At 34.2% G+C, this 27,226-nt stretch overlaps 1 protein-coding gene across 4 annotated transcripts in view; it reads left to right on the top strand.

Annotated features, from left to right (window-relative positions):
- Nucleotides 1–27,226, top strand: part of RIMS2 (regulating synaptic membrane exocytosis 2) — a 323,781-nt gene that overhangs the window by 31,868 nt on the left and 264,687 nt on the right. For 2 of the 4 annotated variants that reach the window (XM_054692043.1, XM_054692042.1), the window contains exon 1: nt 7,554–7,675. The exons of the other annotated variants lie outside the window; for them this stretch is intronic. In XM_054692043.1, the coding sequence (XP_054548018.1) occupies nt 7,554–7,675 (122 nt within the window). Of the gene's footprint in view, nt 1–7,553; nt 7,676–27,226 lie in introns of those variants that run through there. 4 annotated transcript variants of the gene reach the window in all.

The following is a 27,226-nucleotide window of genomic DNA, read 5'->3' as shown; positions in this document are numbered from 1 at the left end:
TAATTTTTACTTCTGCACTAAACCTGATTGGTATTCTTAAAGTTTCTCAGGTACTTGTGGTGACAACAGATGTCAAAATTGAAGCAAATATTAGTATTTTTTGGAATAGGTACTATTTGTGGAATAGGTAGCCTTTGGGAGAAAAGACACTACTCCCCCTTTTTTCATGATATTATTAGTAGAAGAAAATTGCATGAAGGAAGGAATTGTGAATGGGCACTCTGGGAGACCAGTATGGTTGCATAGTGTTTTATTTAATCTCATATTTTTCTAAAAACTGTTTATAGCTATGATAATTATTATTTTTAATATTTTCATATAGTAACAATGTGCCACTAGGATTTCTTTTCTGAATAATTTAAGGGCACTGGAAGTTACTAGGTGGCAGAGGTGCCATGAGAATACAGTTTGCAAGCTTAGTGTGAGTGCTTGGAATTCTAAGACTATAAGAATTCCTTATACTGTGGTTCTTGGTGTATGTAACTATTAAAGATGGAGCTGCATCTTTTTAATATTGATATAGCTCCCTGACGGTAATAGTGTTGCTTCCAATTGTTCTCTTGAATAATTATCAAGGGAATATATACTTGGAACTAGCAGTCCTAATTCTGGAGGGTCTTACCAAATTGTGTTTTCAGAGAATGTGATTCTCTTTCCTTTCAGAGAATGTGATTCTCTTTCCTCTAACACAGAATCTTTAGGTGTCAGAGTAGATACAGCTTTTGACATTCTCATTCTGGAGCTTAATGTAAGATTAGGATTCTGCAGCCTGTGTCTTGCACCTAATGGGAAAGATATTTCTGCTGCTGCCAGCTTGTAATTGTTGGAACTTGTTGCTGTGGGAGCTTCTGGTAAAAGCTGCTCTGACCCTTGAACTTTGAAGCAACTCTGTGTTACCTCTCAGAACAATGCAGCTGGAGCCAAAACACAATGGAATTAGCTTTCATATTTCTAGCCTAGACAGAAGAGTCAGAAAAATGACAATGATAATGGGGCTTTCTACATTTGTAGAGGGTTTCACTGTGCTCACTTTTTCCTGCTGGGTTAGGTGTAGGCGGAAACTATTAGGAATCTGCTCTGCAGCATGATCAGATAGAGGTCATAGCCTGGGAAATGCTACCGATTTTTTTAATACATCAGAAAACAATGTAGCATCAACATGTTTTTAAGAAACTTATGAAAAGTCCTATAGGTATTTTGAATTGTTTTCTGATTTTTATTGGAAGTTTTGTGAGTAGATATATAGGTTGCTTATCTAGGTCTAGCTATTCTTCCTTACTTCTTTCCCTGGATATACTATTGTATGGTCCGCCCTAAGTTGAAACATAGACCAACTTACCTTTATTGAATGCTTTTTATTTCCTTCTTTTGTTAGAAATGTCATTATCTATCTTTTATTTCTTTGCTTATTTGTTATGCCTGTGGTGAATTGTTCTATGATCTTGCTTCAGGGAAGTACTTATAGCATAAGAGTTTAATTTGCAAAACATAAGAAGACACCTTGCTCTCTGGATCATCTTTCTTATAATCCTTAGATTTTTATCCATCAGGTGCATTATATAGTGCAGTGAATAATGCACTGTATAATAGTACACTATAAAATGCAATTGATTCAATTATATAGAACTACAGATGCTTATTTTCAGAAAATAAAAAGTTCCTTTAGCATTTCAGGGATTTCTGTTGTGAATATGCATATGATATATCATATGGTTTCAGTATTTGATGAGCTATGTTTAGATGTTTGCACGTGTAGAGCATTTTAACAGAAACACTCTGATGTGTTTAAAAATTAAAAATAAATCACACTCCTAGGGACCCAAAGGACACAAGCACATTGATTCAAAAGAACACCTGTACCCCTGTGTTTATTGCAGCACTATTTACAATAGGTAAAACCTGGAAACAACCCAAATGCCCAAAAATAGATGACTAGATCAAGAAGATGTGGCATCTATATATACAATGGAATATTATTCAGTAATCAAAAAAGATAAACTCATGCCATTCGCAGCAATGTGAATGGAGCTAGAAGGAATTATGCTCAGTGAAATAAGCCAGAAGAAAAAAGAAAAATATCTGATGGTTTCACTTATAACAGGAATATAGGGGAACCAAATATGACATCCGTGTAAAAAATAATAACAGTACAAAACACAACAAAGCAAAAACAGACAATTATAAATCAGAGACATCCTGCAGGGGAGGAGGAGGGAGAGGGATCAGAAGGAGGGAGGGAGGAGCACAGGGGACTGAGGTGATGGTGCACGGGTACATTGTGAAGGAAACTCTATGGGGACTATACTTGAGGGGGTGGAGGGAAGCAAATATTGTTTGAAATGAACAATGATGTAAAAAATAAAAAAAAATTTAAAAAATTAAAAATAAACCCAAAGTATATACCTTTAAAATAAAGTTGTAGTTTAAAATTCTGTATATTCTCAAAGATTATTCTTTCATTTAATTTTTGAGTTTGTGTTAAATTTTTTAAGATTAACATAAAGCCACATAGCATTTATAAACCAAGACTCTTTTAAAATATTTTTTAAAATTTTATTTTATGTATTTTTTACATCATTTTTCATTTTTGTAAAATATATGCATTTTCATCTTGGTTATAGTTCCCGTACAATTCCCACCCCCCCTTGTTTTGATCCTGATCCCTTCTCCCTGCCCCCTCCCTGTAGTGTGCCTCTGGTTTATATTTGCTTGTTGATTTTGATTTTTACTTTATTATAATTAGTCTTTTTCCTGGTCCCTTATTTAGGTTTTCTAGATTCCTGCTATGAGTGAGACGATCTGGTATTTTTCTTTTTCTTTGTGGCTTATTTCACTGAGCATGATCCCTTCCAACTCCATCCATGTTGTTGCAAATTGTATGTGTTTATCTTTTTTGATTGCTGAATAATATTCCATTGTGTATATATACCACATCTTCTTGATCCAGTCATCTGTTTTTGGGCATTTGGGCTGTTTCCAAAGCTTAGCTATTGTAAATCGTGCTGCTGTAAACATAGGGGTGCAAGTGCTCTTTTGAATTAATGTTTCTGTGTCCTTTGGGTATTAAATATTTTAACTTAAGGGATTATACTTCAAATATATTTAAGAATGATGTAAAGGAGTTAAATGTTAAGTTTTGTTTTCTCATCTCACTTTGATATTTCATAGTAGTAATTAAACAACTTAGATATTATAAAAGCTTAGGAACTTATTGATAAAGAAAATTTTAAAAGATACTAAAGATTCTGATAGAACAGCCATGGAGAAACCAACCACCATCTATACCAATTGTGAGTTAATATTGCTCTGTTACACTTATTGTAAATATAGAGCTGAGCTTAGTTGCAGGACATTCTGAGTTTCTCTGATTTTCCTAGGAAAAGGCAGTCCTAAATATTGTATCCCATCTGCATCAACAGGCAGAATAATAGAGCCTTGCACAGAGAAATTCTATAAATATTTGTTGCATGAATAAATTTGATAAATAAAAGCTACCTGAACATAATTATTAGATCCCTGGTCCAAGTAGTTTAATTCCATACATAGCTTACGTTGTGATTACTTCCAAGTGCTATGTATTTTATAATTTCTAAAGAGTACATATATATATGTTTTAATACAATAATAACCCTATGAAATAAGTGATGTAACTTCTTTTACGTTTGAAATTATAGCTCAGATACGTAAAGTGAACACCTGAGGTATTATACCTAGTTATGGTTGAAATCAGTAATAAATCCAGACCATTTATTTCCAAGTACTATGTTTTATCTGTCTCATTGAAAGTACCATTTGTTTTGAAAGCCTGCACTATATAGAGAATTTAAAGCAAACATTGTGTATAATATTCAGGATATTCATAACAAATGACAAAATCCATCCAAAGCACAATGTATGTGATTACAAACATAAACCTTGACCTCTCTTGTACCATGTGATGTGGTAAGCTGAAATAAACAAACTCAGCGACTAAGAGCCAGATCAAGCAGCCCTGAATGATTTCTGATACTCTTTATTGAATGTGACTAAAAATATAATGAACTTTTCAGTGAAATTTAGGCATCCATTCATTCCACAATATTTATTGAGCACCTACTCTGTACTAGACACTATGCTAGATGAATGAAATAAATGAGCCTGAACATCAGAGAACTGAGGGTGAGAGATATTAAAACATTTTCCCCAAGTAAATATATATAGTTATACTTTTATCAAATGCTGTGAACAGCAAAAATACAGGGTACAATGAGAGTGCACAGTTGGTACCTAAAGTAAGTCAGGGTAAGTATTCCTGGGAAAGGGACATTTGAGTCCTTAAGGATGAGTTAGGAGCAAGTAAAAGGTGGTGTAAAGGGGAGGCAAAGTGGAAGAAATCACTTCTGGGATGTTGAGGAAACTAAGAGAAAATTGACTAGTAGAATGTATCCTATAGTGAGAACTGGAAAATAAGGCTTTGAGGAAGAAGTTTCTATTTGTTGACTCTTTCAAAGTAGTCATTTTAAGGCTCATTCTAGTGTAGTTTCCATTGGTTAAACCTTTTGTGAAACTCTTCCTATAACCTTGCCATCAGGTCTTTTTTTTTTTAAACACAAAAGAAACCTTTTAAACAACAAAGAATGTTTTGAACTATAATCCCCTTGTTATTTAGTAGACTGACTTTTGAAAGGCTATTGATCATTTACAAAAATTGAATTTATTCACAAGGGGCAAAACATGCATATATATATATATATTTGTATTTAATTATAGATAGTAAGAGCTTTAAAATTAAGAAATGTTAAATGTGTATGTTTCACTTATACATATAGATGTTTCATAGATGTCAATTTCATAGATGTGAAAACAACTGATGTTCTTGGTGGGGATGTGGACTGGTCTAGCCTTTGTGGAAACAGTATGGAGGTTTCAAATAGGGCCTCCCCTGGTGGCGCAGCAGTTGAGCACTGGGTTGCGAGGCTGCCTCTGCAGCACCAGTTCGATCCCTGGCCACTGATGAGGGTCCCACCAAAAAAAATATTAAAAATAGATCTACCATATGATTCAGTCATTCCACTCCTACGTATCTACCCAAAGAAGCAAAAACACTTTTAAGTCGAAGGGTCGTATGCACTCCTGTGTTCATGGCAGCACTATTTACAATAGTCAAGTTATGAAACAACTGCCCAAAGACAGATTAGTAGATTAGAAAGATGTATATATGCACAATGGAATATTACTTAACTGTAAAAAATGATCAGCTCTTGCCATTTGTGACAACATGGGTGGAACTTGAGGAGATAATGAATGCTAAGTGAAATATTAGAAGGAGAAATATAAATACCAGATGGTTTCAATTATACATGGAATATAGAGAAACAAAATAATGGGTCAGATAGAATCAAATCAATAACAAACTCCAGAAATCTTACTGTAGAATTGAGGCTATCAGAGGGGGTGCTGGAGAGCAGTGTGTGAAAGGGACTGTCGGACTATGGTGGAGGACTATAGTTATTTTGGTGGTGGCTGTGATGTGGTAATATATATCTGAAGAGATGGGATCCTCTGCTTCTGAATAATATATAGTTTTGTAGGTGATGTCACATTAATTAAAATAAATTAATAGATGAAAGTTTAAAGCACATTAGGTTTCTTTTGTTTGAATTAAATGGTGGAAAACCATTTAAAGTTACTTGTGAGGTAAAACTGAGATATTTGCTCTAATTGAAATAGTCTTGATAAGGTTGCTGGCAGTAGCGTTACTTTTAATTTATAGAGACTATTCATAAATGTGCAAATTTGTGCATTTCTATTTTATAGAAAATAGAATGATAAGGAAGTATTTGAAATGGAGTCCAAACCAGGGCCTTGCAATCAAGTATTCTGCTGTTTACTAGCTGTGTGATCTTTAATCCCATAAAACCTGTTTTTTTTAATCTATAAAATGAAGACAATGTTACTCACTATTCATAACATTTTTTGGATATTACAAAAATGAATTTAGATGTCTAAATGAAAAAACTTTGTAATTACTATGTATGTGTATATGTTTCACAAAAAGATTATTATATAGCTATACAAATCTAAAATAATAACTAATAACAAAAAAAGAGTACTCTTAGTTGAGGACAGTCAACAGTTATACATCTTGTTTGTAAAAGAAAGAAATTAGTAGTTAAAATTTCATATTGCATGCTACTTTGTATCATTAAAATTTATATGATTACATGGTTATTTGTGCTGTTTTGTGATACCTATATTCATGTCAAGAGAGAATTCATCAGTGTTTTAAAGACTTACCAGTATAAGTTCCTATTTGTGGAAAGGAACATAGGGAGTTGGACTAAAAGTTGAGGGAAAAAAAAGGCTTAAAGGAATGTACCTTTTAAAGAAAGGTCATGATATAGGACCAGTTAAAGATTAATAAATATATTAAGTATATCTATAAGTGAGTTAAGACTTAAAATTTGGCATTGCTTTTGGAGAATCTTTTGGAGATTATTGGTCCTAGATAGAGAATAACAACACTTTATCTGAAACAGAATTATCCATTGAGAGTGGATGGTGATCTGGGATACTCTAAGACGTGGGTCTTTCAGGAAATATCCTTTTTAGAAAATGCTATGACCGCCATTATTGAAAATAGTTAATAATAGGTTAGAACGTCTTTCTGACCTTATTTATGTGGTTTTTATTTTTTATTTGTGGGAAAGTTCACATCTAATATGAACTGGTTAAATGGATTTTAATTCATAATTTTTTTTCTCCTAAATTTATATAAATAATCATGTAGTTACTATGTGTGGGGCCTTTAGAAAGGGACCAGATTGACTATCATTCAGTATTCTTTAGAAATAAAGACATTTTAAAATTAAATAAGACAAGTACATCTTTTCCAAATCTCTAGAAGTGTGGCATTATAAATGCAGGTAATAAAAGCTGGTTTCTGTCATTTTTATTGCCATGATCCAAAGAGGGATATACCACTTATTTTCAGTGTTCTCGTCCTATGCAGCAACCTGCACATTGAAAAGACCTATATACTCTGCTACTGGAATTATTCATTTTTCAGGGAAAAAGAAAGGGGTTAAGGAAATGCATAATTTCTCTTCCTCTTACCCAGTAGTAATATTGAGAAGATACCTTGTCCCCATTTTTATTACTTCTGAGATTTTATTGCTGGCAGCCAGATGTGCTGAAACTCCTGACGACAGCATCTATTCATTGCGTGTTTTTAATAGGCTTAGAGAAATATGAGTAGAGTACATGAAAGCAGCTCAGCTTCACACTTCAGCTGGGAATGCCCAAAAAGCTTACTGCTATTTAGAATTCTTGCTACAGTCAGGAGAAAGCCGAAAGCCGCACGGGTACTGAATCTTCTACGACTGAATTAGAAGAATAATGACTGTACAATTAACTATCAACCTCTGCTCATTTAAGCACAGTTTTTACAGAGCTCAGGAGAAATATGGAACTTGATTGGCATGTTTTTATTTGATGGTGTCTGCAACTAGATGACTTTAAAGACAGGTGGTAAGGAAAAATAAGAGAAGGGAAAAAAAAAAAAAAGAAAGAAAATGCAATTTGAGACATTGCGCCAGGTCTGCAATTCTGTTTTATCTCATTTTCATGGGGTTTTTTCATCCCCACCCAATATTTTACAAAATGAGCTTTTTGGACAAACACTGAACAATGCAAGGTGAGTAGAACTAAACTACGTTTTCTTTAATATTGATATTTTTAGGATCATAATCTTACATGTCTGTAAAAATTCCTCTGTATTGAAATGTTAGTGTTTTATAAGGCTGTTGTCTTTTTACCATAAAATTTCATGTAGTGTTTTGATTTTAAGAAGGAAAATAAGCTTGCTTCAAAGCACAAAAAGCATCTTAAATTCAACTAACTTGACCTCTGAGACATCATACAGGCTGCTTCATGATTTCATTTTCTAATAAGTAAAATGCCAGATTTTTTTCCCCTTGCGATCATGGCAGTGATTACATTGCATATACAGGGATGGCACTACATAGTCATATGTGATTTGCTGGAAAATGTGAATTAGCAATTATGCATGCTTTTTGTAAAACATGCGGAAGATGTTTTCTAGGTCTGAGGCATTTCTCTATGCAGGGTAGATCAATAATCACTTTTGAACAAGCCATGTTATGGAACTGCTAATAGTGCTTTGTATTAGCTTGGCTAGTTTGGAAAGATGCTTTGTTATAAATTCCTATTGCTTTTTCAACCTGATCATGTTTTTGTGGCGAAGGTTATTAAATTATGAACATATGTTCTAGATGGTTTTCTCTGGCTTACACTAAAAGAGATAGTCTGTGAAAGAATGCTTTTAAAATGCATTTTATCACCCAGTTCTTCCCTCATTTAAGTTGTTTGCCTTTTGAGAATTTCTAATGCATTATTCCTGCTATAGCAAAGACCCCATTTTAGCTAAAAATATGTGAAGAAAGACTGAGAAAAAAAATTCTGTGAACATGATAATGCACTGAAGCCTTCTGGAAATTGAGGGGGAAGTAATAGTGCATAGAATATTCAATGGTTTTGCTGCTTTCTTCCTTTTTGGGTCTCTGAACAACGTGAGGCAGCCTATTTTAGAGAGTAAAAAGAATACCTATTACACAATATATATCTCAATTTAGCAAATGAAAGGAGACTTTTAAAATTTGTCAGCATTTAAAAATTTAGTGATGATAAATATATAAAAATATATTGTTGACCTTTTTGAACATGAAAGAAACATGTCTAATTAAAAAAATTCACTTTTCTCAGTGCAGTTCTGTTCAGTTAACTGATTTGATTATTTTAATTGCTGGACTAATTTAAAATAAATAACTGTATGAAATGTTATGATTTTCTATAATAAGCTATCTATGTTTAAAGTTTTTTTTTAATTTGGCAGTACATTGCTCGAGTGACTGAATTTATGATAAAAATAATGTATATTGCATGTTATGTTTAAATAAAACAGGCAGTATGGTTTTCTTAAAATTTCTATGGCCTGAAGCTGCCAGAGTTTTAGAATTTGTAATCATCCTCTATAAATCATTCCTTGTTTGATTTCCATCTCTCTTGTTTTTAATGCCAAGGATTGATGGGCTCTAAGCATATTAACATTGGGATTGAGTTTATATTCATTTTAGGAATTGTGCTTTAAATAGCATGGAAGGAATCATTTTTAAAGTAAATTTTACTAGTTTTAAGATTTCAGAATATCTGTTTTTGAGGGAATTGTGTGCATCCTTGTCACTATAATTTTGCTTCAAAGTTCTTTTTTTCTTGACATGCTAATAATTGCAATACTCTAATTTAAAATCTGCAACTTTATGCTGCTGCCATTAAATAATAATGAACTTTTTAATGCTTCTATTTAACTTGTTTTGATTTTTATTTAAAATAGTCTGAAACCACCAATTAATCAATAAAGAATTTTATTCTGCTTAGGAAAAGAAATCCTGCCTTTATTCATGGTATTAGTCTTTAACTTCTTACTCTAAATATCTACTTTTTCAGAAGTCTGTTGATCTTCATAAATAACTACTTGATTAACTTTTACAATTAATTAAAAGTAGTTATACAAATAGTTATTGTTTTAGAATTATGAACAGTGAAAATAAGTTTGTATGAACTTTTAATTAATGACCCCACCTATTTTAACTTTTTGATGACTTTCTGCTTCTGTTCAGATTAGATAGAGTGGTTTTTCAAAATTTTTATTCTACTAAGATTCTTTACCAAAAAAATACAAATACCTTGACATCAACATTTCTGTCAGATTGAGTCAGAAAGTAAGATGTAGACTAAAAATCATTCTTGAAAAACAGAATTATGTAATCACAACCTGAGATTGTTTTTAGAAGTTGTAATCTTATAACTTTAAAAATGTTTCTAAATAAAGGGCCTTTCAACTTTGTGCACTGGACATTGATGGTCTTGAGATTTGAAGCATCAATTACATAACTATCACTTCTGGAATGAATAGTTTTACTTGTTATTACATGAATAGTAATCTTTCAATTATTTAGACTAGTTGAAATGGAATATTCAGTATTTATATTATGACATTAACTATAATCGTTAACTGATAGAAAATTGACATAGATGTAGACAATTATATTGTATTCTGAATTGCTTTCTAGGAGAAATTGCTAAACTAATACTATAGATTGACTATCAACAATGTTATTAAAGGGGGACCTTTTCCAGTGCTTTTTTTGAGACTTTTTTTTGATAGCTAATCTTATCCTATATGTTCAACTGAACTTTTCTCAGATTTTCAGATGGTAGTGTAGTTATCAATAACAGTTTTAAAGATGAAAATTTTTCATAAGAATCACTACAAAAATATTTCCAGGTTTAACTTGTCAAAAAAACAAGTACTTTAAGTGTATCAGTGATATTTTGTGAATCATAAGTCATTAAACCAGAGATTAATATAGGTCGTTAAGGTTTTATCTAATGAGTAATTGAAATTTATTTATGACTGGAAATCATTAGAATATTTTAAACTAACCTTCTGTTGGAAACCATATAACGTAACCCTTAATGTTTCAAACTGAAACTTCTTAGCTTATTCTCTTATTATTGTGGGTACCATTTTAGTGCATAAAGGAAAGGGCAGGATATTATCTGTCTTTTGACAATGAAAATGAAACAGCTGAAGGTTCACTGAGGGAAAAAAATCCCAAAAACAAAACAGTATCTGCATCCTACATGAATCCACTTCATACATTTTGATGAGATGCCATTTTAATTTAAATTCTTGTTACCACGTTTTCTTCCTGTAAACTCATTTTCCCCAAATTAAATTATTAAATCAGGATACAGAGATAATTGATTTTGTCACTAGCAAAGAAGTCTTTAAGTACTAAATTTTTTTAAAAAATCCAATTTTGTGATCTTGTCTTAGGAAGTACACATAAATATTGGAATGCTAGAAGATACATTTTTGGTGGCGTTTACTGCATTGAGTAGTCATTTGCTTTAAACAGGATTCAAATGATCATGATTATAATGCCTATGTTTGTGATAAAATTTGAGTAAAAATGTACTGAATATTCTCAGGGTTTTTTCTATTGCTGAGTCGTAGTCACCTTTCTGGTATAGTCCTCCAGATGTAATTATTTCTTTTTCACTAAATAAGTGACAGTGAGTCTTCTCTGCTAACTGGCCACACAGGGGCATAATAGGACTGAAATTTATTCAGAATAGATATTAAAGACAGACTTTCTCCCCCTTTCATACACATATCATGAGATAATGAAATATTCTGACTTTCATATTTAAAAGTAAGATTAAATAAACTTAATGGATCAAGAATATTTGAACTTGTTAGTGTTTTCAATTACCAGTAAGATAACGATAGGATCTCGTTTACACAGACAAGTCCCCGGTCATGCCAGCTGCCCTCCACTAATTATTAGAATCACTTTCTCTCTCTAAAGTGTTGCTATTTGACAATTAAATACAATTATAAAACTGAAATTTAAAACTTGAAATCATCTAGTGTAGATGGATTGCTTTCTATTAAAACATTCCCACAGACTTAAAACAATAGTATTTTAAATAAAATTTGATATTGCAAAATAAATGTTTAATTATTCAGTCTGGGAATGTTTTGGGTCAGAAGTTTTCAGTCCTCTCCATAGCATTTATTGTTGCTTTGGTTTATAATAAAGCCATCAATCTGTGATTAGGATTTTTGACACAGACACCTGTTATTCCTCATGGCATATTAGTGGCTACATTGACATTGAAGGAACAGCATGCTTACTTTTCATAGCTCTGAGAAAATAGTCTGCACAGTGTGTTTTGTTTTGAGTTGGTATGATCACAACACAATTGTTTTTCGAGTTGGGAACATGTTTCTGGAATAACCTGTATTCTGAAGTATAAAGCACTTAATAGAGATGGATACACCCATGTTCACATGGACATGTGTATGTTTATATGCATATATAAACCTTGTTAAGTATATGTAGTAATTATAGTAATTACTGTTAATATGCTATGGTCATGAAAGTTTCTCTTTGCAGTTTTTGTCTTAATATGCTGATCAAAATGACTGCTATATCATTAGTATTTTCTACAGAATAATTACCATAGATCTTAGTTATAAACCACAATTATTAGTACAGATGCTTATTCTGATAGTTTTTGTGTCTCTTCTTTACTTAAAGAACTATATAAAGTTACTTCTTTTGTTAATGACTGGCAAGTAACTGTTGACTACTTTTTGTTATCAACTGAATGTCACTGAATAGAAAAATGAATTCAATTAATATATGCTATGGGATATGATCATATCCATTTATGAATTACTCACAAAGATTCATGTACCTGATAGAAGAATTCCTAGCAATTATCTATAATTTGAGTTGAACATCTGAATTTGAGAAGTTTTGATTATTTCAGAAATGTGTCAACACTTCTTTCTTGGGCAGAGTTCTTATATTTTTTTCAATCCCCCTTTCTCTTTTCCTTTTTATTTTCTAGTTATTTGTATTTTAGGTCTTTTATAAATTATCTCATAAATTTCTATTGTTGGGGCCTCCCCGGTGGCGCAGTAGTTGAGCGCTGGGTTGCGAAGCTGCCCGCGGCCTCTGCGGCGCCGGTTCGATCCCCGGCTGCTCCCCGGCCACCGGAGGAGGGTCCCACATGGCGAGCAGACCTCTCCTGCCGCCCGCTGCTCCCCTCAGCAGTGTACCTCGGTCCTTCTGCCTGCTCTGCTCCCCGCTCTGGCTCTGGTGAATTCTCTCACCCTCCCGTGCTTCTGACTGTACCCAGTGCATGTATAAATGAAAACAAACAAACAAATAAATAATAAATAAATAAAAACATGCCTCTATAAAAAAAAAAAAAAGTTAAAAAAAAAAATTTCTATTGTTTTAAAAATTTTTTTCTCTGTTCTTCAGATTGAGTAACTCTTTGATAATCTCCTGTCAGATGAAAAGCTCACATAGTGGATTTTTAACTTCAGATATTTTAGTTTTAGTTTTACAATTTACATTTGATTTTTTTTATAGTCACTATTTCTCTGATGAGATTTCCTATGTTTTCAGTCATTATGAGCATATTAACTTTACTTTGTTTAACATATTATAGTGGCTTTAAAATCCCTCTTTGCTAATTTTGTCATCCAGGTTCTCTCATCATTCAGATTGTTGTTCCTTTGAGAATAAGTCATGTTTTCCTATTAACATGTCAAGTAATTTTAAATTTTATCTTGGATATGGTTAACAATATAGAGATTCTGAATTCTGTTTTTGTGGAGAGTACTGCTTATTTTTAAAGCAGGAAGCTAACTTGGCTGAATTTGGCTATGGATTTTGTTTCCCTTGAGTTACAGCAGCTGAAATTTCAGTTTAATTATGTTAATTTTAGTTGAGATGCTTGAAGTCTTCCTTTGCATTCATGAGGTTGGGGCATGATAATTATACACAAAAATTTATTTTTTCCATTCTGTAGCTTTCTTTTTGTCATTCTCCCTTTACTTTCCACTTCTGTATTTGGCCAAATTCTTTCCTCAGGCTTGACAAGTAGTCACTCTGAGGTTATTAGATGGCTCTAGCACACAGGCAGTGATTTGATTTAATGAAAAGTCATAAAAATGGGAAACTTACCCAGTGTCATCCCTTTCTTCCAAATGTCAATTGGACTTCAGTGTCTTATTTCTTTTTGTTAGTCTTTTGGGTTTTCATATATTGTTTATTCATATTTTTTTCAGAACTTACTGTCTTTGGGAGGGTTAGTTTGATGTGAGCTGCTTAGCCATTATCAAAAGAAGTATCTGTTCTTTAATATTTTAAATCATATTTGTCAAACACAATGCTGCTGTTAGAACTTAAATCAGTAGCTTCTTTTGTAATTCCAATGTTATTGTCTATGATTTGTTTTTTCTAAATATCATTGGATAGCCAGTTGGTGACTTAGAAACTCAGGTCCCAAATAAATTATTATTGTATTATTTTGAGAATACATAGCTCTTAAATATTTTACTGCTTAACTTCATTCATGTTCTAATGACTATTGCTAATGGTGAAATATGAGGCAAAATGTGCACAGACTTTCTTCATAGAAAATGCAAGATTGATAAGACCAATCCAACTGCAGGAGAAAATGTGATTAGAAACAGTGACTAGACAGAAGCCATTATATTTATTCACCTTTTGTCAAAAGGACATTCATTTCAAACATAATTTCTACGAGGAATTTTAAAGGAAATTTGATAATGTTTGTGATTAGGCTAAAGATGTGAGTAGGCAAAAGATGACATTCTATTTTGTTAGTGTTCAGTTGAGTCTTCAATTGGTATCAGTCATAGTATAAGTAAAATGTGTGTTGAAAAATTTGATAATTGTTTGTGATCATGGACCATCTTTTACATTAATTATTTTCCAATGCCACAATGTATTTTTTTGCAGTGAATTTTTAAATGTTACTTCTTTGGATTGTGCTGAGTTTCACCTTAATTTTGAAACAAAACTTGATGAATATAAAAATAGATATACTAACTTCTCAAGAAATTGAACAACTTGTTATATAAACTATTTGTACCAAAAGTAAATCTGATGATGAAAATACACTAGAGCTATGTGTGCTTCAAGAAGTCTTATCACTTTTCCCATGAAGCCCTTAGAGCTAAGGAAATACTCATTATAGCTTGTACATTGCATTGCAGCAAATACATAGGTGAGTGGTTTCAGTGAAAAGTGGTACTATAATTTGATAATAATCTGGATATTATATGGAAGTTTTTAACTACATGAGCATGAGTCTTTTAAATTTTGTTTTTACTTATTTTTGTTCCTGTTGCCTTAAAGAGAATTCATTACTTTTTAAAATACTAAATATGAGACATCATGTATTAGTTTCTATTACCACAAGCTTACTGGCTTTAAGTATCACTTGTTTATAATTTTGCAATTCTCTATGTTGAGGTGGGCTCAACTGAGTCTGTCTTTAGGGTCTCACAAGACTGAATCAAGGTATCGGCTAGTCTAGGCTCTTATTGGGAGATCATGAGAAGAATTCACATCAAGTTCATTCATATTGTTGGCTGAACCCAGTTCTTTCTAGTAGTGGATTGAGGTCACACTTAATTTGTTGACTGTCAAGTGGGTATTGCTCATAGCTTTTAGAGCTCTCTTGCATCCCTTGGCTTATGGTTCCATTAGTGTTTAAAATCAGCAGTGGCATGTTAAATCCTTCTTGTTTAGGAATCTTTCTTACCTCCTTTTCTACTGCCAGCTGGAGAAAAACCTGTGCATTTAAAAGGCGCATAAGATTTTTTGATTCACTCAGATTACCTTTCTTTTGGTTGACCCAAATTTGATGGATTAATAACCTTTTTACATCTGTAAAAAGCACTTTTACCATGTAATGTAATCATGATTATGGTGTCTTATTCACAGACATACAGATTAGGATGGGAAATTGTGCAGAGATTTGGGAGGAGGAAGGGGAGATGCTTTAGAATTCTGCTGACAAAAAGAGAAAATGAAAAGTTTGATCAGATTTTAACTTAGCATTGATTACAGGGAAAACCACACCAAAAACAGATATAAATTAGAAACTGAGGCTAATAAATTGCAGTATTATCTAAAGAACAAAAGGTGTAGCTTTTTCATGAACATCTCCTGATTTGCTAAGAAAAACTGTGCTCTGTGTGCTAATATTAAATTAGGCTATCTCGCCTCATCAGTGTCCTTAATGCTGTTTAGTGATTATTTGCTTATCCTCAATTAATCAGTTACCACAACCCCTCCCCACATCTCTATCAGGAAATGAATTTCTTCATGATTCTTATCTCCAGAAAGAATAAATGCTAAACCTCTAAAATTTGTTTGTACATCTGAAATTGTTGTCTTCTTTCTCACCAGCTTTATTTTTTTCCCCTCTGTCATACATGATGTTACATGCTGTTACTCTTTTATTTGGGTGTTTATTGTTAAAACACTTTAAAAAAAACAACTAGAGTTGCCCATTCTCTCTCTTGGTGTAAATCTCCATTAGCAGCAGCAAGGTGCGGGCAAGTGACTTAGAATAAGACTTTAAGTGTTCTGGGCCTCCCCGGTGGCGCAGCGGTTGAGCCCTGGGCTGCAAAGCTGCCCGCAGCCTCTGCAGCGCTGGTTTGATTCCCGACCGGGCGGCAAGGGTCCCACATGGCGCACAGACCTTCCTGTCGTGCCCGCTGTTCCCCTCAGCAGTGTATTTCATAAGTCTGCCTGTTCTGTTCCCAGCTCTCTCTCTGGTGGATTCTCTCACTCTCCCGCACTTCTGACTGTACCCAGTGATTGTATGAATAAATAAATAAATCTTAAAAAAAAAAAAAAAGACTTTAAGTGCTCATGGCCTGATAGTGCTCTACCTCATCCCCTAGCTGCAGAAATGCAGGTGAGCCTTGTTAATCCAATCAGTTAGACATCTTCCTCCATCCACACTTACAGATGGTTCGGTTGCTTCAAGAGGCTTTTAGCATCTGTTTAAAATCTTCAAACTACTTTAACCAAATTTGTTTGAATCCTGTTTGTGTTACACTTGATTATACATCTGTAGACATTTGAGAATTGGCATGAAGAAATATCATTCTTAGATTTACTGATGCTAGCATTCCTTCTAGTGCAGTTATAGTTGATGTGGAAAATAAAAACAAAAAATCTGTGAGATTAGGGTATTCTTAAGTTCATTTTATGTGAGTTTATAAAATTTTGCTCATAAAACAAAATCATGGTTTTCTGTTGCCTTCCATTATACTTGCAGTGATTTGATAATAGAATAATGCTTTTTGACTTTTTTCACTCATGTCAAGTAGGAAAAAAAAAACACAGATGTAGTTTTATTTTACTAATAAGAGAAAAGGCATAGAAAAAAGAATTGAAGAAAATATAATATTGACAGTAAATTCTTCAGATTTTATAAATATAATTTAAAGATAAATAACAAAATTTTTTTGTTAATAAAAATTTTGGGCCTCCCCGGTGGCGCAGCGGTTGAACACTGGGTTGTGAAGCTGCCTGCAGCCTCTGCAGCGCTGGTTTGATCCCCGGCCGCCAGGTGAGGGTCTCACATGGCACGTAGACCTCTCCTGCCGCCCGCTGCTTCCCTCAGCAGTGTACTTGTTAGTCTGCTTGTTCTGCTCTCCGCTCTGCCTCTGGTGAATTCTCTCACACTCGCACGCTTCTGACTGTACCCAGTGCTTGTATAAATAAATAAATAAATCTTAAAAAAATAAAAACTTTATAATTAAATGAGCTAAAATATGTAAGGCATTTAAAACATGGCCTGACAAATGAACAGTAAGTAAATAATGATGATGGTGATAATTATTATTATTAATTACATCTTTTTTATTTCTATTCAGGAATTTGCTCTGAAAGATTCCCTGAAGTCCAATTACTAGGTCAAATACTAGCAACTTTTCTAAGACTTCTATTATTGCCAAATTGCTTTCCTGAAAGGTTAAACTGATTTCATTTCTACAATAAACACCTGAATTTTCTTTTCATAATTGGCATTGGTAGCTTTTATGACTTTATTTGCCCTATTTTCATTCCATTGGTTGTTACATGAGTTTTAAAAATATTAAAAATACTCACCTGTATTAATTTTCTAAGGCTGCTGTAACAAAATACCATAGACTGTATGGCTGAAACAACACAACAGATTTTTTTTTCTCATAGTCTGGGGGCTAGAAAGTCCAAGATGAAGGTGTTGGTAGGTTTGGTTTCTTCTGAAACTCTTTCCTTGGCAGAGAGCAGATGGCTGCTTTCGTGCAGTGACCTCAAATGGTCTTTCCTCTGCACGTGTGCATCCCTGGTATTTCTCAGTGTCCAAGTCTCCTCTTACAAGGATACTGGTCAGATTGGATTTGGGCCCTATTGCTAATTCAGACATTCATATTATGGCAGGTGCTCTTCTGCTAGCATGCTTATATTTGTGGACTAAGACTGGCCAGAAGTAAAATATGTTCAGTTATGGGAAAAGTGGTAGATAATGGGCATCTGATAGGCAGAATGAAACAAAAATGTAAAAAGGGCAAGTGGGGTCATATAAGAGAGTAATTTATAGCCTTTGCAAGGATGTTTGGTAATCATTTTCCTGCTTTGAACTGGATTGAGACAGTCCTGGACCTCAAGTATGGTTCTATTTGAGCAAGAATAGTGGGGGGATATGATCAAATCAAGTGATGTAAATCTTACCTCAATTTTATTTCAAGGTTTTTGATCCTGTCTTTCAATAAATAATTTACTGCTCTTCCAGATTTTCCTAATTTGGTTTGTCTTATATGCTATTTGAAATGTTACCTGAATTTTTTCTTTCACAACCTTTTTTGTGCTGATTCTTTTTTGTAATTGTCATTTTTCCACCTTTGTTGAGACTTGCACATCCTTATACAAAACTTAGCTATATCCTTTAATTTTAATCTGGAACCTTGACCCTGGCGTAGGTGTTAAATTTGGTGAAGTCTTTTTCTAGGGCACTGACTACATAATTTGTTTTCTGGGACAAGTTTAAAAGCATCTATTTTAAACAGATTGAGCTATCAAATACTTTTAATTTATTCTTTATTTTTTTTTCCTTTTAAAAAAATTTGAGGTAACATTAGTTTACAACACCATATAGGTTTCAGGTGAACAATTTCTCACCTCAGCGACTCTACATACCACACCGTGTCCACCACCTTTAGTCCAGTGTCACCACCTACCACCAACCAATTATGTCCCCACTATTCTGCTCTCCCTCTCCTCTGGTAACCACCTTTTGTTGTCAGATTCTAAAGGTTTGTTCTGTTTCATTTAATTTTGTCTTTATATTCCACAAATTAATGAAATCATATGATATTTGTCTTTCTCTTTCTGACTTATTTCACTTAGCATAATTGCTTCAAGATTCACCCATGTTTTTGCAAATGGACAAGATTTTGTTTCTTTGTGACTGAGTAGTATTCTGTTTGTGTGTGTGTGTAAATGTATATATGCACCACATCTTCTTTATCTGTTTTTATGTACTTGGGTCGTTTCCACATTTTTGTTATTGTAAACATTGCTTCAGTGAATACAAGGGTGACTATATCTCTGAATTAGTGTCTGCATATTATTCAGAACATTCTTTCACATCCCAGAAGTGGAAGTCTGGGTCAGATAGCAGTTCTATTTTTTTAATTATTTGAGAAATCTCCATACTGTTTTTCACAGTGGTGGCACCAATTTACAACCCTCCCCAACCCACCAGCAGTGTCCATGGGTTCTTTTTTCTCCATGTCCTTGTCAACACTTATTTCTTGACTTTTTGATAATAGTGTGTAAGGTGAGCTCTCGTTGTGGTTTTGGTATGTGTTTTCCTGATGATAAGTGATGCCAGATATATTTTCAGTGTCTGTTGGGCATCAGTATGTTTTTTAGTGAGATGCTTATCTAGATCCTCTGCCCATTTTTTCACCTCAAGTTTTATTGATTTTGTTCAGTTGGTTCTTATGAGTTTTTTTTTTATGTATTGTGGAAATTAGTCATTGTCATGTCATATGCAAATATCTTTTCCCAGTCTGTAGGTTGCCTTTTTGTTTTTCTGATAATATTTTCATTAGTAAAAAAAGTTTTTAATTTGATGTAGTCCAATCTGTTTATTTTTGATGCTGTTTCCTTTGCTGTTGGAGTTGCTTTCCTGCATACATCTCTGTTGTTGATGTCCAGGAGTATACTAGCTATGTTTTTTCTCTCTTTTTTTTTTTAAAGATTTATTTATTTATGCATACAAGAGCTAGGGTACAGGCCAGAGATGCGAGGGGTGAGAGAATTCACCAGAGAGAGTGGGGAACAGAACAGGCAGACTGACTGAAATACACTGCTGAGGGGATTAGGGGGCAGGACAGGAGAGGTCTGCTATGCCATGTGGGTTTCTTCCTGGCCGGCCGGGGATTGAACTTGTGCTTCAGAGACTGCGCATTGCTTCATAGTGTGGTGCTTAACCCCTTGCGCCACCAGGGAGGCCCAATTTCTCCTATGTATTTTATGGTTTCAAGTCTTAGATCCAAATCTTTAATCCATTTTGAATTAATTTTTGTGCATTGAGTTAAGTAGTGACCCAGTTTCCCAGCACCATATAGTGAAGTAAGATAATTAATCTATGGTTATGGCTCTTTTGTAATACACTCTCCATATTTGTGTGGGTTTATCTGTGGGCTTTCTGTTCTATTTAACTGGTCTGACATTTTCCTCAAAATGCAAATTGCTGTTCATGTACTAGCTTGTTGGTATTGCTGAGGTGGCAAGTAATCTCCAGGTTGAAAAACCAATATTAAATGTTAAATGACTTGGTAGCCTGGACCACCCATTTGGTTATCTTACTGGTATCCTAGGGACCTGTTTGATCCCAAACCCAAACAGAGTTTCTGCTTTATTATGGAATGCTGCTGATCCTGTCTGGCCTTAGGATTTGGTGACTTCATGGTGGACTCTTGTGGTTGCATGCATGGTCACTTGATATTGCATCTCTGCTGGTTACTAGGTTTGTCCATTCTGATTATATATTTGGGAACCAAGATGGTAATGCCCGGGTATAGCTGAGATAGACATGGGGTGGGACTCTATTTATGTGTGACTCCATTTATATCCATTTATATACTGCTATTCTAATTGGGAATGAGAAGTCATCATGGTGCTTTAGCTCCCTAGACATTAGTGTACGCTGGATCCTGTGTCCAACCCTCAAAAAGTCTGGGCATTCTGTTTTCCTTGTTTATGGTAATCCTGAGAAATAATGCAGGTCTTTTTGAGAAAGGACTGGAGAATCACTACCTTATAAACTTCCTATGATGTGAAGTCTTTTTGAGGCGGGATGAAGGGGGTTTCTGGTGTCTCCTTTAGTTGCCTGATGCTTGAACAGCTGAGCATGAGGATGGTTAAGCTCATTCACTTTAAGTTTCTTCTAAATATGTAAATATAAATATCATCTTATCTTGGAAACACTGTGTTCTCTTAGCTACTTCCCCTATACCTGTGGGATGGGGATCCTGGCTACTATTCCAGCTTTGTTGCCCTTCCTGCCCCATCTTGCTTTTCATGTGTTTAAGTGCTTTTACCTTGCTGTTGCTAACTCGAAGTCTTTATCCCCATCGACACTAAAGATGTTAGTTTTTTAATAGCATCTTCTACTTTTAATGTGGGCCTGCAGAGGAGAGGACAGCCACTAGTAGCTTCTCAGTTATGCTCATATCCTGCTCACCAGTGTAATTGGCCTATTCCCTGAGTTCTTGTGAGGAACATAGTTAGCCGGTGTGCTTTACAGTCAACAGAGGAACTGTTCTAGCACATACATTTTACTGAGTCCCTCCACAGTCTTTCAGGGTACTGCTGATATTAGTAGATCCTCACTTTTGAAGTCCTATAGGAGCTATTTAGTTGCATATCAATACTATCTGTCCTATGTTCATGCCAGATGGTTAATATCCTGTCTTACTCAAACTTTCTTATCCAGCTTTTTATTTTCCCCTCTTTGACCCAGAACTTACAGGATTCGCTGCCAGTCGTGCTTTCCCAGTTCCTATTTGTATGTTTTACCCAGTTTCTATTTTGGTGTATAATACCATTTCATCCTTAGTAATACCAGCACTTTCTAATTTGGGTTATGTTGACATTTGACCCCACATTGATCAGGTGGCATATCCCGAGGGAGACCAGCATAGCCCTGTAAGGCATCTACCTCACTAAGGCATCTCCAGAGTCTTCACCATCTTCCAGGTGGAGGGAGTTGGCCTAGAAGATTCAGAATTTGAGTTTCAAGGATCTTTGTATTTAGTTTACCCACATAGCACCATTACAAGCTTCCTATGTTTTTGTTGCTGCTCTGTCACAACCCACACTTTGGCATATAAGATTTGCCTAGGCTGAGAATTTAGCCTTTTCTGAAGTTATTATATAACTAGTCTTCAGCTCTGTCTTCCTTCTGGCAATGGGCCCTTTAAATTAAGCCGGGGAGGCCAGTTAGCTCTCACACTTTGCTTTATGTTGTTGACTGATGCATTGAGCTTGTCATTTTTTATTTTCAATATATCAGTCTGGCATTCCGTAATAGCCATCCAATTCCAGTCCTTTCAATTATTCTTTCTCCCATACTTCTCAAATGACAAAGATATTGCATAATCCATTGTATCCCTTTCTACCTATAATCTAGTCCATTTCACTACAGGTGAAAATCTTAACAATTGCTTTACCACTGCATGTCAGGGACCATGATATTCCACTTATCTCAATAATAGATTAGTCATTTTTGGTTGACAGATGAGTGATCCAACTCCAGGATTTTTTTTCTTAGAATTTGTCTGTTAGACTCACTCCTGGTATTAATTGACTTGATCAGATTCATTAGAAGCAGGAGCTAAGACAGGGATTTCTGTGTGCATGAGATATTGAGGGACTGTTACTTCCTGTTTATTAGAAAACACCTATAAAGAGGTGATAGAAGCATGCTAGGGAATGGAAAACAGCTGAAGAAGGATGTGGTCTCAGATATTCTTGGCCTGATCTTGAGTGTGTGCATATTTGTGGGATTGTGTATTTGGGGTCCTGGACCTTGAGTATAAATTGTAAAGCAGTGTCATCCTTTGAGGCTAGAGTGGCAGACTTTGGTACCCCATAATGAGCAGGTCACTGGCCCTGGGCCATCCCAGGTGGAGACAGCAGTGCTCTTTCCACTGGAGGTGAATCCTATTAGTTGAGAGCAGTTCTCTGAATGGGTGAAGTACGTGCCAATGTGGCAGCTGGGAGAGGGAAGTACATGCCAAGGACACTAACAAGCGTCTACTATAGGATGAAACAAAAATCAAACATTTCTTCTTAGAATAAAGAGACTAGGAAGTATGGATTACCTTATCATGAACATGATCTGTTTCATCCAGAGAAGGAGGAATTTATAGATATCTATCTCTCTATATATCATAGTGAGTAAGGGAAAAAAAATGTGAAAGAGAAATGATTTAAGTGTGTTTGTATATAACTTTGCTAAGGAAGATGAATATAGAAAGAGACAATTGTTGAATAAATTCCATACTACAAAGAACAAAATTGGCAACTTTAATACAGGGAAATTTGCCAATGTGTTACCTAACAAAGCATTAACATTTTTTTTTTCCTTTCACTCACTTTTCCAGAAATTGTTCTTTATACTTGAAAATGACATTATGGATAGAATGTTCACTGTTTAAATATTGCTATTTAATCATATATGACTATATATGACACAATGGAAAAATTTCCCAAGATTTGCATCTGTAACTATCTCATTTTAAGACAACGTTTTTATGAAATGGGAGAATACTTTTAAAATGTAATATATACATAAATATTGATAATGAATTGTGAAACAGAATTCTGACCCTATCACACCTGGGGTCCCTAAGTTATTGACAGCTCCTCAGTAGATTTCCTCTGTGTGTGTGCCATTTGGAGTCCTGTTACAGAGGCTGCTAAGTACACTATCTTGGAGGCAGGATCATCTTCCCATGTAGCTCCTTGGTGTCTATTTAGTTCTCCATTGAATGCCAAAGACCAAATGCTCCGGGTTTTGGTTGAGAGTGAAGAAACTGGAGGTACTCTTGTTCTGATCTTTTGTAACTACCCTATTCTTTCTGCACAACACTGGCTTTCTCATTTTACTTTGTACATATTTCCAACAAGTCTAAGGGGGCAGAGCTAAGAATATAGGCTTGCAGTTTTGTAGGTAAGTTATGTATTTTTAATGTGAATGACTGAAGTGTACTGAATCTATCCCTGTTGCACATGATCTTATCTGAAAGTATATTTAGAATCCTGTACTTTATCTGCTATCTACTAATGGATAAGATAGCTAATTCTTGAATGTAAGTTGCATTATTTGTGTAATATTCTATATTAAATCTATGATACCTTTGAGTGGGGAAAGGATTTGGGAACTTTTAAATTAATGTAAAGAAAATCCTAGTTATTTACTCACTTTGTCAGCATCTTTGAAAATTAATTTAACTTCTATTGCATTTTATAATTTTATGTTATATTTTATTTACTGTCACATCTGAGGGGAGAGGTACCTGGAGAACAGATTTTAACATTCACTTAAACTTTTGTTCCGTATGAAGTAATGTTGATTAAAAGGAAATAAGAACTGCATAGTCACAGGAAAATAGTTATATATCAGCTTTCTTTTTTGATTTTTTTTAGAGTCAAGGAAATTGGTTTTAAAATGGCTGTAAATTTTCTATTGGTGTGTGTAATACATTTGTAATAAGAATTATTGTTTTTTTGCTAGTTATCTCTAATTTTCTCAATAAATTTGATAATTTGGAAATATTTGTAATGCCTATAAAACATGAAAAAAATCTGATAGTTATAGGAATGATTACTAGAAATAAGAGTAGACTACATAATTTTAGGACAGTTGTGTAAATGGAAAAGTTTTGTTCTACATACATAAAAAGCTTTCAAATATGTGACTAAAAGTTGAGTATAGTCTTTTCATGTCAGAAAATAGTTTTTTTTTAGTGTTTTCTCACTTGTTAGCTACAGACCAATTATGTGTGTATATGTTTGTATGCATGTGTATATATGATGCATGTACACACACACACACACACACAAACTTGTCACCCAGAAACTGAAGATTAAAATGTTGACATAGTTTTGGCCTTAAATAAAGCCAAACAGCTTGATTAAAGTCATGTCCAAAATGAGACTTATTATATAATTTCATTTTATGTGTATTTTATTGATTATACTGTAAGGACAAATAAAACATGAAACTATAATTGTGCTTTTAGGAAAATCAATAATTATTTCATGATTTCACAATACAAAGAGTCAAAAGCAGACCAGGGAAAGCTGGATTGTAGCTCTCTATTCCTCCCATGTAGATGCTGCAAGTGGTATTTAAGCAGATGGATATTTAGAAGAGTCTTCCACTGCAGTTTCTATATCCTTCCCATGTACTCTAAGAGAATACTGTAATAACTTTTCACAACAAAAAAACATTATCTTTGAGCATGAAGAAGGTAATAATTTGACAGTTGGAACCATGGTTGCACCTTCAGTAAAACTGGATCCTATTTTTTTCTTATGGTTTAGTAGTTGGCTTACATGAGGGAAATCAGGACTAACAGAACAAAGAAACACAGCTAGAGAGAACAAATCAGTATGGATGTAACAATAGACTAAATGCAGGGATTTGGGAGCTAATTTTAGAAGTTTAATTATCAATTAAATAAATATGCATAAATATGATATTCTTTATTTGAAATTTAAAACAAAACTGTTTTATCTCTGACTTTTGTATTAGGGGGACATTCCAGGACTTTTCTTACTCTGAAGAATTTGTCATGACTGTTTCACTGTATTAATTTTCAGCCATTAATTTGTTAGGAATAGATTCACATTGACAGTTTGAAAAGAGATGAAAGAAGGTACAAGAAAAGAAAGTTGAAAAGACCTTTTATAGTTTATCAGAATATGCCTAAAATTATTCATTTTTTTGATAACCGAAGTATATTCTACCTGTGACTAATAATGCATATATTTTAATACTAGCTACAACAAGGTGCTTAAAAATTTTACATTAATTGTTGAGTTTACAATCTTTAAGTTGGTGGCATGATAGAGGCAACTCAAGTCTCTTTAAAAAGCTGAAAAAGAAAAAAAGCTTTCCAGGTATCTGGAGGTTCCTCAGTCTATTGAAAATGGAGCTACCATACAACCCAGCAATTCCACTACTAGGGATCTACCCAAAGGACACAAACACATTAATTCAAAAGAACGCCTGTATACCCATGTTTATTGCAGCCCTATTTACAATAGGCAAAACCTGGAAATAACCCAAATGCTCAAAAATAGATGACTGGATCAAGAAGATGTGGCATATATACACAATAGAATATTATTCAGCAATCAAAAAAGATAAACTCATGCCATTCATAGTAACGTGGATGGAACTAGAAGGAATTATGCTCAGTGATATAAGCCAGAAGGAAAAAGAAAAATATCCGATGGTTTCACTTATAACAGGAATATAGGGAGAACCAAGTAAGACACCAGTGTGAAAAATTAATAATAGTACAAAACACAACAAAGCAAAAACAGACAATTATAAATCAGAGACATACTGCAGGGGAGGAGGAGGGAGAGGGATCAGAGGGAGGGAGGGAGGAGCACAGGGGACTGAGGTGATGGTACACAGGTGCATTGGTGAAGGAAACCCTATGGGGACTACATCTGGGGGGTTTGGGGGAAGCAAATATTGTTTAGAAATTAACAATGATGCAAAAAATTAAAAAAATATATAAAAAATATTTCCAGAGATGTTTAAGCTGAGTCCCCCCCCCCATTAAATATTCATATAATAGGTGGAAACCTTCAATATAATAAAATTAAACGTCAGGTTACTCCTACACCCCCAATTCCAATTTGCAGAGTCTCTTCTTAGACATTGGGCAATAGCTAACAGAGTACTTTATACTGTTGTATATACCATTTTACTTAGGGGTGTAAGTATTGCTTCTGTTACCATATTAATAAGTAAAAAATCAGGTAAAGGATTTTAGTATGTAAATCCATGCTTATAAATATATGATGCATTTACTTAACATGCTGAGAATATAGCTAGTGCCTCAGAAATATGTATTTAGTCATTAGTTCTTTTAAAATCCTTTAGTATAGGGCTTCCCCTGTGGCGCAGCGGTTGAGCGCTGGGTTGCGAAGCTCCCTGCTGCCTCTGCGGCGCTGGTTCAATTCCCGGCTGCTCCCCAGCCACCGGAGGAGGGTCCCACATGGCGCACAGACCTCTCCTGCCGCCTGCTGCTCCCCTCAGCAGTGTACTTCGGTCCTTCTGCCTGCTCTGCTCCCTGCTCTGGCTCTGGTGAATTCTCTCACCCTCCCACGCTTCTGACTGTACCCAGTGCTTGTATAAACAAACAAAAATAAATATAAACAAATAAATAAAAATACATGCTTCTTTAAAAATCCTTTAGTATAGAATTATATTAGGAAAATAACACATATTATTTACATATGTATATTCTTATATAAAATACTATCAATGAATAATATTCTGTAAGAGTATATTAGAAAAAATCATAGAATATAATTATTCTTTCCATATTTATGTTTTGTTTTCAGAAGACCAAAAATTCTAAGACCCTAATATTTCAAAATAGTCATGAAAATATTAGTTTCTAAAATTGCCAACCTTGTTAGTAGGAAGAGGTTCAGAAAACCCT

This window comes from Talpa occidentalis, unplaced genomic scaffold (assembly GCF_014898055.3).
Source record: "Talpa occidentalis isolate TD23 unplaced genomic scaffold, MPIMG_talOcc4v2.1, whole genome shotgun sequence".
In the NCBI taxonomy this organism is placed as follows: Eukaryota; Metazoa; Chordata; class Mammalia; order Eulipotyphla; family Talpidae; genus Talpa; species Talpa occidentalis.
Note: the sequence above shows the minus strand (reverse complement) of the source record. Positions and strands in the feature narration are given on the sequence as shown.